We start from the raw sequence: 17,602 nt of genomic DNA, 5'->3' as shown, positions 1-17,602 counted from the left end.
AAACAGTTTTAGACCCACTGAGGTGGAAGTGTCAGGACATCCATTTGAAATTATCCAGTAAGCCCATGGAAATATGGGTGGAGAGGTCAGAACCAGAGACAGGAGTCATCAACATAAATTATAGTTGAAGTCATAGGAATGGAGGAAATGACTAAGGAAGAGAAACTAAAAAAGAATTAGAATCAGAAGTTTGGAGACAGCTTGCAGTTGTGGACTGGAAAAGGAAAACAAAAGGCAAGACCATGGAAGCCTAGTGAGCAGTGTTGCAGTTTAGTGGCTTACTACAACAAATGCACAAATTGGAGGTTAAAGAGGGTGAGGACTGCATACTGGTGACTAGGAGACCTTTGGAAAGATTCCAGAGAATTGATTTGTTGTAGTGGAAGAGGCGAAAGCCAGACTAATGGTTTGAAGAGGGTAAAGTAGATGAAAAAGAGGAGAGGCGCTGTCTACAATCTTTGGAGTTTAAAAGGGATGAGGAGAAATGCAATTTAAAGCTTGAATAGAGGCCAATAAAGGTCCTTTTGTCAGAATAGGAGTACTCGAATAAGTTCCGTGGAACTTGGTAGAGGGAACCAGCAGTGGGAAAGAAATTAAGAGATGAAGAAAGGGGAGAAGAGGACATTCTCCTGGGCATTTGTGGTTTAGCTATTTGTTTTAACTCATCTTAATGTCCCCCAGACTGGTTCTTTTCTGCTCTCAGGCTGCTTTTGACTTTTCAGAGTTAAAACTGACCCTAACTAGTTATGATGACTCCCTGCCCATGGCCTCCTCTCCACTCGCCCTGGTTACTAATACTCAGATTAGAAGAATGATTTGGGGGAAAAGATAAGGAAAACCTTGGAGTATATCCCAGGTTGTCTGTAAGCGTTTATTACAAGCCTATATGGAAGTGAGTGAATTACCCAACTGGTAATCATGCAAGGACATTACATTGAAATATTACCCCCTTGCAAACAGAAAGTTTAGGTACAAATGATTCTAGCAATAAATTATTAGAAATAAGTCATACTGATTTTGGACTGGTAACCTAGTTATTCCTAGGTGACGTTTTTTTATTCTCAGAATTAAATAGCATAAAAGGAATTAAGAGGAATCTGAGGAAATGTATTCTATGGCCTGTTTATTCCCAAGTGGTTTTCCATGACAGTTTGAGACCAGGACCTGTGTCAACAATATACATGTTCTTGGATTGAAAGGTAAAGGAACTACATCATGTAGAAGAACCTGCATCATCTAATGTAATCTTAGAGGCAATTTCCAACCACCAGAATCAAGGGAGCCATCATGTGGATGGATCACTATTGTGTTTTTAAATTTTTATTTTTTGAAGGAAAAACAGTTGTTATTTGCAGTAATATCAAATATTATTTTCAGCAAATATTCCCTGGGAAAGGACTTCATATTCGTTTTTCCATAATAAAAATATATTTTCATAAGAAATATTTTATAAGAAAATATTTTAAATGGAATCATTCCAAATTGTTCTTTTAACCATTTAGAAATTTTAGAGCCTAATTTAGGATTTGTTATCCTATGGGTTGTAGAATCTATGATAGTGCTGTAGGAAGAATGTTATGTGGTTTTTTGGTGGGGGTTTTGTGAGCATTACTTCTCAAAAACGAGTTTGAGAGTTTAAAATATCAATATAATTGAATTCATATACTCTATAATGCTTTGCAGACAGTTTTTAGAAAGTAGTCATTTATTATCTACAAGCAATAGAATTCATTTATATAGTTTCCACATTGAGTGTGGGATTGGTCATGCAGCAAAACACTGAGTCATTTAGCCAGAAAATTTACTCATAGTTGTATGAGCTGCCAATGGAAAATTTAAGAGATGTTCATAAATCAAATTATAAAGCTCTTAGAGTTATAAATCACTGAGCAGCATTGTTCATTATTATTCAGATAGTGTAAAATATGTCCACCATTTCTAAGAATGAGCAATTTACAAAGCAAATTTGAAACCTGAAGGTGTTGCCTTCTAGATCCAAAATAAAAGTTGCCATATAAGTTACAAATGTTTCTACATACTTAAGTGAAAAAAGGAGAAAAAGTAAGGTACTGGGTTCAAGTTGCATAGTAATTATGTTATGAGATGAAGAAAATCTTGACTAACATTTATGAATTAAATTCTAGATTGCCTTAATAAAATGACAGCAACATTTAATTGCTAAATTTCCTCCATTTCTTATAAGTTTTGTAGGACTTTTGCTTTAAATATTCTGTGCTACTAGATTTGTATGCTAATGCATCAGTATACCGATAGCCTGAAAGAATCGTGTCACAAGAGAGCAGAGATAGCAAGTGTACCAAGGAGAGCAGAGAATTGTGACAAGTATCTGATGCTTAGTAAAATGTGTTTCAATAACACACAATTCCAGAGGTTATTGAAATTATCCAAATATAATGACATCCCGTGGATCTTGGAACAGAAAGAAAAGTACATCTTAAAGTCTTTGTAGCTCCAAAAGATTTTTTGGAGTAAATCAGGGAAACAAATAGCAAACACAATACATTAAATACAGTAAAGTTTATATTTCAAAAAAGAAAGCCCAAAACCTAAAGCCTGTTCTTGCTGGTCCTATCTGTGCTGTATGAGTTCTTAACCTGGAATTCATTGACAGGCTTCTATAGACCTGAAATTTTATACAAGGGTCTCTTTTAGGGTAATAATCTGTAATTTTCATTAGGTTCTTAAGGAGTTATTATGAGAGACAGACAGAGACAGAACCATGCAAATCCACACAGATACCAAGGCTTCTGCAGTTTCAAATCATTCTCTCAACCCATCAATATTAGTATCACCTAGATACTATCACCTGAGACTGGGAGAAATGTCTTGATCACCATCACTCTAGGATGATCAGAGGAAACTGAACTCAACCTGTAAAAGTTCAGGTACCTCTTCCAAATGCAGGTGAATGCTGCCCATCCTAAGACAAAGTGGAAACCATGTACTGTAAGCTTGTCCTTGCAACTTTAAACAGATTGGGAGACAAATGAGTTACCTAAGGTAACTTTTATTGGGATATTGGTTCCAACACTGAGAAGGGAAGACTGTGCTAACTATCCAGGACCACTTCCACAGACTTCTGTCACAGGAGGAAAGGCTAACTTGGTTCCCAAGCTGCCTTCAGGGCAATTAAGTATTCCAATTTTTATCTATATTTTTTAATGGATAAGTGCAAAAGCACTGGTCCTAAAATTTAGCTTTGAGCTCTCCATAGTCTTAAGGCTTAAAAGAAGTAGAAGGACTTTGTATTAGGCTCCTAGAAACTGCTTCTAGACAACCTGGTGATGTAACACCTACCTTCCCTAAATCTTGCCCCATGCTATAGCTTATGAGGCTTTTCAGAGTTCAGTCTTTTGCATAGACCTGGTAACTGGGACCCTTATTCCAGCCAGGATAATCCAGCATTTGGCATGGAAGGCCTCCTGTCCATATCGAGTGCTCAGTTCCATATACCCATTATCTCTGGCTTCCCACGCTTGCCATACTTGTGAACAGTGACTCTCCCACCACCACCGTGTTCTCAGGACACTAGATCTCAGTGTCCCATCTCTGTGATTACATTCTGTCACATCATGGGGCTGATTATTTCATCATGTTAATTTCTCACTCCAGGGGGCAGGTCCAGTTTCCAGGAGTGTCCTGATCTCTCAGTCTGGCTTGTTTCATTTTTATCAAGTTCTGTTCTGGCCTTCCAGACTGTTCAGGGTTTAGTGGCACAACGTTCATGCATTCCACATAGAGACAGACTTTGAACCAACACCATTTCCTAAGTGATTCAGACCCCTCTGGATCTATCGGACACTGTTTTTTGCACAATTTCATTTTGTGATCGTTTGTAGTGAGGCAGGAATTCACCTTGAAAAGATATTGCAGTTAGTGTACCACACCTTCTGCCATCTGGGGAGCTGTTGAAGTCTGGACTTAGTGCCTTCATTAGGGAGCACCAGCAACACCCTCGGAATTGGTTAGTACAATCAGTATTCACGTCTTCCCCATGCTCAAAGGATGTGGGACAACACGTCCTGGGTGTCCTCATTACTGAATGGCTACCTTGGTGTGGACAGATTGTTTTAGTAGCTAACATTTATTGAGCATCTACTCTCTGCTAAGCTTCTGCTAAATGCTTTATAGACACTTACACATTTAATCCTCACAGCAACTGTGGGTAAGTACTACTTTTATCCCTAATTTATAAATGAGGACCCTGGGGCTTCAAGATGTAAGGGATTCCCTTAAGATCACTTAGTCAAAAAACTATGCAATTTCTGTTGCATGTTTTCACTTGTACTGCTTCCCCTCCCACAAAAGGCCCTCCCCTAAAGGAATTCTTCTCAGTTGGAGTTTGCTGGGCAACTACCCTTTCTCTCTTCTGACTGTCCTTAAGCTACCCCTACATGGGTGAATGAGGGTCAACCCGACTCTCCAGCAGTATATTAGCTGTCTCCTGGCGTATAAGCTCTGGTCCTCTTCTTTAGCCTGTGAGGTATTTGCCTAGACCACCTCCTCTAATGCTTCAGGCTAACAAGGCTCCTTTTATTGAAAGGAGTCTTACCATTTCATTGCCGTGTCCCCATCACTATTACTTGAGTAAATTTGACCCAGCACCTCCAGGAAGCTAAAGAAGCTTGGGAAGCCAGGCAGACTCCCACTTTGGGAAAAGGCCTCTATTGGAGACCACCTGGTGTCTTTCATGAAAGGGATAGCTCTAATAATTTTTTTCTTTATATTTTTAAGTAATATAGAGGTTCGCCTAGTTTAACATTATAGGCACCCAGGTTAATTAACTATGTTTCTTGATACCGCCCCTCCCACCCCTGCATATTTATATGGTTCAGGTCTTTTTCAGTTAACAATAAAATACTACTATTAATAAGGTAATACACTATCAACATACCTAACATCAACTCATAGTAGGGCACTGTTATGATCACCATTTCACAAATGGAGAAACAGGCACACAAATGTTCCGTAGGTAGTAAGTTTTGGTTATAGGGTTATGGATCCAGACAGTTTGATTCTAGAGCCTGTTTGTAATCATTTATGTGATCCTGATTCATCGTCTAACATATTTGGAAGAAATTCAGACTGGAAAACTGTCTTGAACTATCTGTATAGCAAGACTTTGCCTCTACAAAAAAAAAGAGAGAGAGAATTTCACTAAGCTTTCTATGCTTTGGTGGAAGGCCAAGTTTAGCCTTCTCTTCCTACAGGATGTACATTTGCCTGAGGTTCTGTTTCCCCCAGATGTTTGAGCAACTTCTCAACTATAGAGCCACGGGCTCACAATGTTGTCCCAAAAGGCCACAACTGCTGAGACCCCTGTTCCTCTCAGTCTTTGACATTCCTGAATCTTGAGGTTGGCTTCCATTCAGTGAGTTCAAAGTATCCTGCCTTGCTTTCATATAACAACTTCCTGGGGCTCGGCTGGGTTAAATAGATCCTTTCCATCTCCTTAGGCTTCCTTCTTTGATCAATACTTGCATTCTCCACCTAACTACCTTCCTAGTTCTTACTTGCCCTACAGCTGCCCACACCCAGGTTTGGCAATACAGGTAATAGAGAAAAGATGACTTTTTACATTCCCTTCCATTTTATTATTCTATGAATTTGTTGATAGAAAACATTGTCACTCATAAATATATACTAATGTATTTTCCTAATGACATACATAGGAGGTAGAGAAATGATAAAAATGTAAAATGTAGCTGATTGTTGTTTTTTTTAATGTTGCTTTGACATGGTATGAAAGAATATTAGAGCAAGAGAAAAATTATTGGTAGTAGGTGGGGGGGGAACCACTTAAGATGATTTATTAAGTAAATTATCTAAAGTGTGTAACTCAGCACATTAATTATGTTTAGACCTAAACTTTTGAGACTATAAAAGTATAAAGTTAATAGAGACATCAGTAAATGGTAATCAATTATTTCATTAATATATGTTATTAATATAAGGTATAATGGGGTAAATATTTCAAAGAGAAATTAGTTTGTCCTTTCATGTTATAATTGTAAGATAAATTAAAGCTTGAAAGTTGAAAGTTGAATCAATCCTGTTTTTTATGCATAGGGATTGATTCTTGTATCAAAATTATTATATTTTCTGAATTTTAAAAATTGGTCTAAAACATTAATGTTTTATATATGATTACTTAAAGCAAAAAGCATAATGATCTCATCTTGCTCTCAGCTTTCAGGATGAATAGAATGTTCTGCATTAACCCAAAAAATGTGAAGTAAGAAATGGTTTACATGACTTATAGTTATCCTAAAATAAAACTTTTAATTGACTCTTACTCTTCTTTAGGCAGAACTCTGCATCTGTGTGTCTGATAAATGGGGAAAAGACATGTGAATATCAGGGGATGCGGGGACAGGAAGTAACAGAAGAATAGCCAAGGAGATTGTATTCACAAAAACTGGTCTTTCTTGGAAATTTGGAAGCTCTAAAACCTTAGGAATATGTGTCCAGAGTCCCTTTTAGTTTTGCATATACTTTCTTGTGCAAACTTTCAGGTGGTTCCACATGTGGCTGAAGGCTTTTCGTAGACAATTGATGGGTATAGATGGCTTTGTGGAGCAGGTGAAGATTGTCATCCACTGTTCCCAGCCTCTGATTTCTGTGCTATCATCTCTCTGCCATAAAAGTCTTTTTCCTGAATACATCAAATTGAAAGTAAGCCAGTCACACTAGTTACAGATAAGACAGAGGCTAGGTCATTTAGCACTTGACTCTCTTGCCAGGTCAGGAGCAACAGAGAGATTCTGGTACAGATGATGAAGCAAACGTGTGTGGCTGGTGTCTTAGTCTATTCAGGGTACTGTAACAAAATACCAGAGTCTGGATGACTTATAAACAACAGAAATTTATTTCTCGCAGTTCTGGAGGTTGGAAATCCAAGATCAAGGTGTCAGGTTCTGGTGAAGGTTCTCTTCTAGGCTGCAGACTGCCAACGTCTCGCCACATCCTCACATGATAGAAGAATCTCTCTGCGGCCTTTTTTATGAGAGTACTAATTCTGTTCATCAGGACTCCCCCACCATGACCTAACCACCTCCCAAAGACCCTATCACCTAAATACTATCACATTTTAGGGTTAGGATTTCAACATATGAATCAGTGTGTAGGGGGGACACATTCAGACCACAGTAGCTGAGTATAGGGAAACCATAAGGAATAGTGCTGTACTTCAGGGCTAGTCATAGTAGAAGTGTTACAAACCCTAGACCCAAAGGAAGAGGGAAAAAGGAACCAGGAGAATAAATTATCCTAACTCACTCTCCTCCATCCCTCTGATCTCCTGCCTAGATACTCCACTGGCTGAACCCAGCTGAAAAAAGGGCAAAGGATCCCAAAAAGATCATTCTGCAGGCTCAGGGGGCAAAATAGAAATGACTGAAGAAGGGATCTGAAGGGCCAAAGAGAGGATCTCCAGAACTCATGTCTGAGCAGGACTACAGTCCTAAGAAGCACTTGTTGAGCAAGTCAGGACTTCAGTCTCTGGGGGAAAGAGACTATGAGGCAGAAACAGTCAGGGAGAGACCTGTAAGGGACTTAGTCAAGAGAAGAAAGCAAAAACCTATGTACTGGAATTGACAGAAGCTGTTGCAAAGTTGACTTATGATTAGTCTCCAAGTTCTGGCTCCAGAGCCCTTTAGCTTGCTTACAGACTAGCAACTGGGAGTGGTTCCCAGGGTCCACTAGGGACCCCAGTTTCCTCACCTGTAAAATATGAATAATAATTGCACCTACCCCAGGGAGCAACTATGAGAGTTAAATGAGTTAGTACAGGTTAAATGCTTAGAACAGCGCCTTGTATATAGTAAGCACTCAGTAGACGTAAACTATATTCTTATTCTTATTAAGTGAAGAGGACAGGATTGGTAAAACCTGAGGATGTCACATAGGGCAGTATAGGAAACTAAATGAATTTCTTTCCTAGATAATGGTTACACACATGACAGTGCATGATACCACTGCTTATTAGTTAAATGAGCTCCAGCAAAATTACATCTACAAACTCTTGCCAGATAAGAATGTTTTTCTTTCCTTTCCCATCATGGAAAATTGAAAATGATTCAGGTTTATGGTTCTTCAAACATACTTAACATTTCTTAGGCTCATACACAGTCTTCAATCCAGTCTGAGTGATGCAATCATAGTTTGGCAGCATTGTTGAACTATCCTAAAATATATTGATAGTCTTTTCAATCAGGATCCTGCTGGAACAACTTGGAAATTGAAAATTTGGAATGAAGAGAGTAAACAAGAGTGAATTGAAATGTTCCCTAATGGACATTAGTAAAAGCTAATAATTTCTATCCAGAAGTCAAGGTTACTTTGATGAGAAAGTCATCTAAGCTCAGGAGAGTGCTATGGGTACTGCAGGAGGAGGCACCCAACCATTCAGAGCCATTCTAACCTTGATTTCTCTTCCTCTAGTATATGTATATTTTTTAAAAAAATAATATGGATACATTCCTCCCCCATGTCCAACCTTGCTAGAGGAGGGCTGAAACTAGTAGTCCATTTCACAGAGAACATTACAATAGCCACTGAATATTTAGAATTACATTAACATTATTTTCCTGGCACTTTGGAACTTATTTAGAGGGGAGTCCTCAGTTCATATTCTGACATGAGTACTGCAAAAGACCTGTATTTCTACACATTCCAAAACTAGTATGTATAGAAAGCAAGCGAAAACTTTCAAAAATTATGAAAGGGTATTTAAGTTTTTTTATAGTACCGTACTTGCCTTTCACAATTTTTATTTAATTCATACTAGAGAATTTATGTTTAAATCCAAAGGCAGATGAGACACCTAGATTATATTTTGATATTCATTTGGTTTCTTTAAGTTCGGTGACTTCTGTTTCTTAGAATTTGAGAGGTACCTTTTGCATTTTTGAGTTCCTATGTTAAGAGTATCATAGATTTATTAAATCTACATGCATTAAGAATTTATATTTTTATTAACTTCATTTATTTTCCTTAGTCACTAACTTCCCCTTTCTCTGTCATATTTCTTAGATATTATGTTTTTTATAATTTAGATGTTACTCATAGCGTCATTTTCAAACTATGGGTTATAAGTCATTAGTGACTTGTGAAATCAATTTAATGTGCTGTAACCAGCACTTTTAAAAATGAAATAAAGCACAGTAGCTAGAATAGGAACTGAGAGAGTGTATCACATGTAGTAAGAGTAAGTATGTTTCATGAAATTTTGTTTTAGGTTTTTGTGTGTGCATGTATGTGCGTGTGTATTAGATCAAAATGTAAACCGTATTTTTTACTATGAGCTGCAATAAAAAAAAAAAAAGATTAAAAGCCATTGGCTTATGTTATTCATCCAACCACATATCTTGGATGTTCTCATGGCTGTGGTTATGTTTAATCTCGCCCCTATAACTGTCTAAGGAATTAGAAATGTTTTTTATTGGCAAAAAAATAAATAAATAAAGAGGGACAGATTACTACATGGTGAATTTTTTTTACTATCAACAACTAGTAGTTTTTAATATATGACCATATTCATAACATCCTTTTTGAATTTGCTAATGGATATGTAATAAAAATATCAAATCACCTGTTTGTGGATGTTACAACAGAATAGTGGCCTGAAATCCACTCAGAAGTAGTCATTCTGAAAGAGGTCTAACATGTCCATTCTATCTGGTCTTGAACAAATTGTGTGTTTGTGAAAAAACTTGAGGATTTGCCCTTTAACTAAATCAAATGTGCAGGAGGAAATTTTGTACATTATGGATAATTTTTTCCAATTTTTTTTATTGTGGTAAAAACACGTGACATAAAATGTACCATCTGAACCATTTTTAAGTGTACAGTCCAGATACATAAAGTACAGTCACATTGTTGTGCAATCATCATGGCAGCTCTTTTCATCTTGCAAAACTGAAGCTCTGTACCCATTAGGCAATAACTCTGCATTCCCTCTCCCCTGACCCTGGGATTATCCTCGACCCCAGTGAACCAGGACTCTGGCATCTGTCACCATCTCTAAATAATATATAACAGATCCCTATCAGTTAAATCTGGCAAAATTCAGTTTTAGCAAATAAAAATAATTTATTTTAGGATCTTACAGGCTATATATTTTGTCTTTCAAGTATTGTTCTTAATCTGTTAGTAAAAATGTGCTGGGGAGGAAAAAGTCAAAGCAGCTGACCTGCTCTCCAGGAGAAGAAATGACAATGAAAGAAAAGAAAGCAAGTAATACAGTTTAAACTCCTTTTAAATATAACTGAGTTCTTAGGTCAGGGTTCAGCAAACTACTGCTTATCTGCCTGCCACCTGTTTTTGTATAGCCTGTAAACTAATAATGTTTTCTATAGTTGTAAATAGTTGAAAAATTCGATATAAGAATCCATATCACAGTGCGTGAAAATTACATAAAATTCAAGTTTCTGTGTCCATAAATAATGATTTATTGGAACACATCCACACATATGTGTTTATATATTGCCTATGGCTGTTTCATGCTGCAAGGGCAGATTTGAGTAGTTGTGACAAAGAGCCTATGGGACAGTCTCATCACTATGCACTGCTACTCAGTGTACCACAAATCATCATGATGCAGTTAAAATAACTTAACAGTGTTTTAGTGTCTTACATATTGTCATAACACGGCATTTTATTTTATGTTTTTATTACCAGTGCATGGCATTCATGTCAAAACAAGATAAAAAAGAATATTGGATTTAGGACTTTGAAGTTGAATGAAGTATAGATTATTCTGTTACCAAATTAGATGGCAAAGCATTGTGTTTATTATACAATGACACTATAGTTGTGCTAAAAATAAAAAAAAATGTATGTCAACATTACCAAACTAAGCACTCATAATATTTCCAACTTATAGGACAGCAACGGTCGGAATAATTAGAAAATTTAAAATGAAATATCCCATCATAGCAAAATTTCTTCACAAAAATAAAAAATGAAAATGAGTCTGCAACCCAATTTTCTGAGTGGTTCGTTTGTTAGCCAAGCAAAGAACACTATCTACGAATAGTGAGTTAATTAAATCATGCTTGATTGCAGTAGCTAAAGACATACAAGCTCCCCCCCTGCTTCCCCAAAAAAAAAATTTTAAGACTATTGGCCTTACAGCAAAAATAATTGCTCAAAGAATTGAGGACATTGGAAAAAGTATAATAATAAATTTAAAAACCAAAGCAAATGACTGAGTTTTTTAGTTGTTCCAGCACTCTTTGTTATTAAGACTCTTCTTTCCTCCTTTAATTGTCTTAGCATCCTGGTCAAAAATCAACTGACCGTAGCTATAAGGGCTTATTTCTGGACTCTCCTTTCTATTCCAATGATTTGTATGTCTATCCTTATGCCAGTCTCAGACTATCTTGATTACTATAGCTTTGTAAGAAGGTTTGAAATTGAGAAGTGTGAGTCCTCCAAGTTTCTTCTTTTTTAAGATTGTTTTGTCCAGGAGCATTTGGGATCTTGCTCCCTGGCATATGTCGCATATGTGGTCAGTTTGGTGCAAATAAACTCTTATTTAAAAAAAATAAATAATTTAAAAAAAAGATTGTTTTGGCCATTCTAAATCTCTTGCATTTCTATATCGATTTTAAGAAATGGCAATTTCTGAAAAGGTAATGTATTGTTGAGTCAGCAGTATCAGCTGTAAATTTCATTTTTGTGGAATTGACCATTATCAGTTCCATGAATTTTTTCGGAAATAGAAGTTAAATATTCTAACTCACCTTTCTACACAGCATTTCTATAGCTTAGCAGTGGTGAAATTTTACTGCAAAAGTTTCATCTCAGGGTCAAAACTGAAGTTTTTGTGAATGAAAACTGCCCTCGACTACTCTTATAGAATGTTGAATAGCTTTGGAAATTAGCTTTTGCTGCAGACTCGATAATGTATCTTAATGAATTCATTAACAAATTACAAGACAAAATTACAAGACAAAACAAATACTGACATGCAAAACTTACACTGAGATAAAGATTTTAATACCAGTTAATATGTGACTCATAAGTAATGTTAAGCTGCTTTATATACTACTCCTGTCAGAAGTTGAAACAAGAAAGAAGTTTATTCCCACTCAGATTTGCACTGGGTATATTTTTCAAGTTCAAATTACAGTTCCAGCATTGTCTATTAGACTTCAAAGGAAATTTCCATATTTCAAAATACAAGCATACCTCATTTTATTGCACTTCACAGATATTGTGTTTTTCACAAATTGAAAGTTTGTGACAACCCTGCATCAAGTTCTACTGTTGGTAAAATGTTATCAAACAGCATCACATGCAACAGAGAAATTGCTTATAAAAGGAAGAGTCAATCAATGTGGCAAAATTCCTTGGTGTCTTATTTTAAGAAATTGCCACAGCCACCCCAGCCTTCAGCCACCACCACCCTGATCAGTCAGCAGCCATCAACATCGAGGCAAAACCCTCCACAAATAAAAAGATTACAATTCACTGAAGGCTGAGATGATGGTTAGCATTTTTCAGCAATAAAGTATTTTTTAATCAAGGCATGTACATTGTTTTTTATACATAATGCTATCTTTCACTTAAAGACTACAATGTAGTGTAGTCTATTACAGTATGGTATAGGGAAACCCCAAAATTTGTGTGACTAACTTTATTGTTATATTCACTATGTTGAGGTGGTTTGGAACTGAGCCCATAATATCATTGAGGTATGCTTGTGCATTTAACTGTGCAATTTAAGAACTTCCACCTAACCTTTAATTGGAAGTTCTGTAATATAATGGTACACTAAATAGAAAATATCAAAAGAATGTAATAGAATTCTATAAAAGTCTACTGAGATTAATGTGATCAATTAAAATTATAAGCTCATACTGGGAGGTACAGACTTCCCTGGTGATGGTTGTACAATATTGTGGGTATACTAAAAACAACAATACTAAAAACAACAACAACAAAAAACACTGAACATACACTTAAAATAGCTAAAATGGTGACTTTATATTATGTGAATTTTATCTCCATAAGATTATAAGCTCATGGACTAATATCAGTATACGATAGTACCTATCAGTGTGAAAGACATTTTCAAAGAAGAAATATGTAAAGTCTCATTACAGGTCAGCATTAACATATGAGCATTTGCTATTAATGATAGGAAATACTTTGAACCCCAAATAAACAAAATGTTATTTTTAAAATTACTATACTTGTCTTACAAAAACATACTCAATTATTAGTAGTATATTTTCAGCTTTATGAATAAAAATTTTGTGAACATTTATTTTCTTTCTTGCTATAGAAGTACCTACATCATATCCTTGATTTTGCCTCTTGGCCTGCAAAACCTAAAATATTTACAATCTGACCTTTAATAGAAAATGTGTGTTGACCTTGCTCTGAGTAAATAGACTAATGATATTTACTAAAAGTGAAGTTTTTATCTATAGAATGCTCTTAACGGCTATATCCCTGATTTTGAATTGCTTATGGAAAACCTATCTTAAATCTATGGATTTATAAGTTCCTAGAGGAGATCATGTAAGCTATGCAACTCTGAGATATAAAATGGAGATGTGTCACAACTTAAACTCTCCCCACTGTGTGAGGTGACTCTCAAACCTCATAGAGAGGCCTCATCTATTATTCTAGATCGCAGAGTACCTATGTGCTGTGAGAAGGAAGGATTTATAAAGCCAGTAGGATATCCTAGACCTCTCCCTACTCTGCCTGTGCCTCTTCATGACCTGTATCTTTGAAATTATTAATAAAGTTCGATACTAGATAAAATCTATGGTATTTGTGAGTCAGAAATGACAATCGAGTCCCATATATTAGCTCAGGTACTATCCATGTATTTGAAAACCTAAAGTAAGTTTTCAAAGAGATGAAAACAAACAATTCTGGCAAAATCATTTCATATTATTTTATGCTTGGAGTACAGAATAATGAATTTTTCTTAAAATAAGTAAAAGAAGCATATTTCCCAAAAGAAATACTTGGTGTAATTTGCTTAGGAGCATATGTGACCTTCTGCTCAACAGTCCACATATTTCGTGAGGTCCATTAAGCTCATTTCCTTCTATATTTAACATTTTATTATTTATAATTAAATATTTTTTCATGAAAACAATCCAATATATGCAAGTAATAAGGATGCTAAGACCAAATGTGCTGCATCATCTGTACTTTATCTGTAGCAAAAGTTAAATTTGATCATTTCAACCCTATTCGACCTAAGAGCTATCATCTGCTTTACCAGGTTTTGAAAAATGATTATCCCTTAAAATTTTTATGAAATGTATTTTTGTCTTTGAGATATTTTCCCCCATTCTTTATAGTACAATGCTTAAGTTTATATGAAGGAAAATGTCCATCTCAAAACCTGAGAATTTTCGTTTAAAAAAAAAAACTTCTGAGTAATTCTTATTAATCTCCCTTGGAATATTTTGGTCTTGATGAGATCTGCTATTATTAATGTCTTTTTCTTAAGATATATATAAATAACTTCAGTCCTCTGAAATACAGTTTGCATAAATTTATAGTATTTCTAGTTTGGTTTTAGACTCCATAACTGATTGACAAGAAAAAATTTGTAAATATAGAAAAGTTTTACCGGATTTGAACTTTTAATTGACAACTCTGCATATCATATCATGGAAACATGACATCATGAAGATGATGGTGATGATGAAATTGAAAGACTTTTGAATCAAATGAAAATGTGTACTAAATTGGCTGGTGGGAGAAAGAATGATAAGAAGCAATTAGTAAAACTAGTATATTTGAATGGCTAGTGCAATTAAGAAACATATAATTGTAAATATATTACGTATCCTTTTGTTTGTTTTGTTTTTTAAGGAGAAACATTAACTTCTGGGCTACATCCAGAATAGCATCATCTACATGGGCATTCCCTCCTACAATTTCAGAAAACCTTTGGTAATTAATTGATAAAATGCAGACGATCTTGCAAACAGATGAAGTTACCAATACCGAAGCTCTTAGAAAAGGAAAGAGGAAAAGGACGGAGACAATGGACTCAGAGAATGCAAATAATGATATGGATAAAGGACAGGTTGGTGTTCTGTTACCCTGATAATTTAATAATGCCTCCATAATTTATTAGTATTTTCCCCTGTTCTATTTATTCTTCCCTTTAATTCTTTATTCAACCGAGGGAATAAAATTGCATGTTCTCTTTTTAAAGCTGAACAAGTTGAATTAGAACATACTCAAATGACATTTTACCTGCTTCTATTTAAGAATGGCCAGTTATGTCATTGTTCAAACTTTCTTTGAGATTCTGGGAAGATCAGCAACTGTCAGAAAATTTTCTTCTCAAAAAACACTAGAGAAATTGAAATACCTCTTCTTTAACATTTAACATTTACTGTTTCCTTTTTTTTAAAATTCCATTTTGCAACCCATCTTCATCGCTGATTTGGTCAGGGTTTCTTTCCTACTTTTATTTATTTATTGATTCCTTTTTGATATGAATTTCCCACTCCCATTCTCCTATGCTTTGGACAACCTATCAATGTGTTTATTCTATATCTTTTTATTTCTGTGTCTTTGTAATACATGTATCTGTGTATGTCTCTGTGATACATGTAATGTTTTACATGTCTGTTTGCTTTTTTAATTTTTAAAATATATACTATACATTCTCATGATTTAAAGTAGTTTTAGTCCTCGGGGATGGTGTCTAGAGGAATTCAGAATGGTCCAGCATTTGACATACCGTTGTAGGCTATCCTATAATACAACCTCTAACGAAACTAGGCTGTCCTGAACCCCTGGTAATAGAGTTATTTACCTTTACACCGAGAAGGTTGAGAAGCACCAAAATCCACATGTGAAATGTGCCCAGGCCAACTATACAGAATTAATACTGTGAAACCTAAAGTTCTCATAAGGTTGTCTAAAATTTAAAAGTATGTCAGCAGTGCCAGTGGTGCTTCTATGTGTGCAAAATGTGTCCATGAAAGGATCAAGTGTGCTTTTTTTATTGAGAAGCAGAAAATCATTGTGAAAATGTTGAAGGCAAAAGCACAGAATCAGAAAGTTAAAAAATGAAGCTTTTTGAGTAATACAAAGGATATATTTATTAAATATGTGTCTGTGTATATACATATATAGTGAAGATAAACAGTGGAAAGTCTCCCTTACATCCTTGTCACCCATCCACCCTGTTCCCACCTCCTATCCCTCTACTACAGGTAACCACATTTATTGTTTTCTTGTTATCCTTCTGGTGTTTCTTTGTTTGAATAAAGCAATTATGAATATAGATATTTTTATCCCCTCTTTTGCACAAAAAGTAACTTACCAGACATGCTGCTTTGTACTTTGCTTTTTTACTTAAAATATTTTGAAGATCTTTCCTCCAGTATATAAAGAACTTTTTCTTTTTTACTGCTCCATATGATTTCACTGTGTGTATGCACCATTCCTTATCTGACCAGTCCCCTATGACGGATATGGCTTGTTTCCAATCTTCTTTCTACAAGTCATGCTGCACTGTACAACCTTATGGACACATCATTTAGGATTACATTGGTATCATAAGATACACCTCATCTGTTTCTCATTTTTCAATCAACACTGTTTTTAACATCTATCTGTATTGCTACTAAAAATCTGACCTACTGTGTCTAACTGCTACATAGCATCCTATTTTATTTGTTCTTTCCTACAATAATAAACACTTAGATTGCCTCCAGCATCTTACTTCTATCAACAATGACAAAATAAATATACTCATACACGTTCTTTTAAGAAACAGGTTGATAATTTCTCTGGAATAAACACATCGGAGGGTGATTTATGGCTTACAAGTTATATGTTTATTTCATTTGACTAGATACTATAAAATTGCTTTTCAAAATGTCCGTATCAGTCTATAATGCCCAGCAGCACTGCCTGAGGGGTTCCTATACTTGTACTTCTTTACCAATACTTAGCATTTATAACCATATTTCATATTTCTGGCAATAGATGAGAGAAAATATCTTGTTTCAATTTGCAAGTACAGGTTTGGGGAGCCCATGCTTCCTTGAGGGGTAAAACAGTCACATGCTCTTGCAGATTAGTACTGTGATTCATTTTTCTCATGAAGGTAATAATTTTCCAAACTATTTCTTTGGTTCCATTGCAAGTAACTATAGCCAGAGATCTTATCTGGTCAAAAACAAGCTTCAGACTTTTCTCTTTTTTTATGGCATCTGTGCTCAACCTCGTTTCATTCCAACTTACGGCAATTACCTAAAGGCCAAACAAAAAGCTTGAAGGAAGCACTCTCAATCTGATGCTTCCCATTGGGGTGGATTTCAATGTCTATCAGAGAACACTTAAAGAGACGTTCTTGAAAAAGCCTTGAGGTCACAGTGTTACTTCCAGCTATTTAGATGTAGAAGGAATTAACAGGATGCATTCTAAGTGCAAATGGAAGGAGGAAATCTTCTGTCTCTGCAAACCTACCAGCATCGACAAGAACTCACTGAAACACACCAACATTCTTTCTTTTTCCTGACTCAGTAAGCATATGGTCTGCCTTTCAAGGTATTCCAGGTGACAGTTTTACCAA

The 17,602-nt window shown here is 35.6% G+C and overlaps 1 protein-coding gene and 1 pseudogene across 2 annotated transcripts in view; both read left to right on the top strand.

Moving 5' to 3' along the window:
• BEND6 (BEN domain containing 6) overlaps positions 1-17,602 on the top strand; it is a 47,376-nt gene that overhangs the window by 3,603 nt on the left and 26,171 nt on the right. For both annotated transcript variants that reach the window (XM_039853111.1, XM_039853112.1), the window contains exon 2: positions 14,875-15,091. In XM_039853111.1, the coding sequence (XP_039709045.1) occupies positions 14,972-15,091 (120 nt within the window). In that variant the 5' untranslated portion in view covers positions 14,875-14,971. The remainder of the gene's footprint in view (positions 1-14,874; positions 15,092-17,602) is intronic.
• On the top strand, positions 15,737-16,159 carry LOC120594913 (60S ribosomal protein L34-like; annotated as a pseudogene).

The sequence above is a fragment of the Pteropus medius genome, unplaced genomic scaffold (genome assembly GCF_902729225.1).
Source record: "Pteropus medius unplaced genomic scaffold, Ma_sr-lr_union100, whole genome shotgun sequence".
Lineage (NCBI taxonomy): Eukaryota > Metazoa > Chordata > Mammalia > Chiroptera > Pteropodidae > Pteropus > Pteropus medius.
This window is presented reverse-complemented; position numbering and strand designations above follow the sequence as displayed.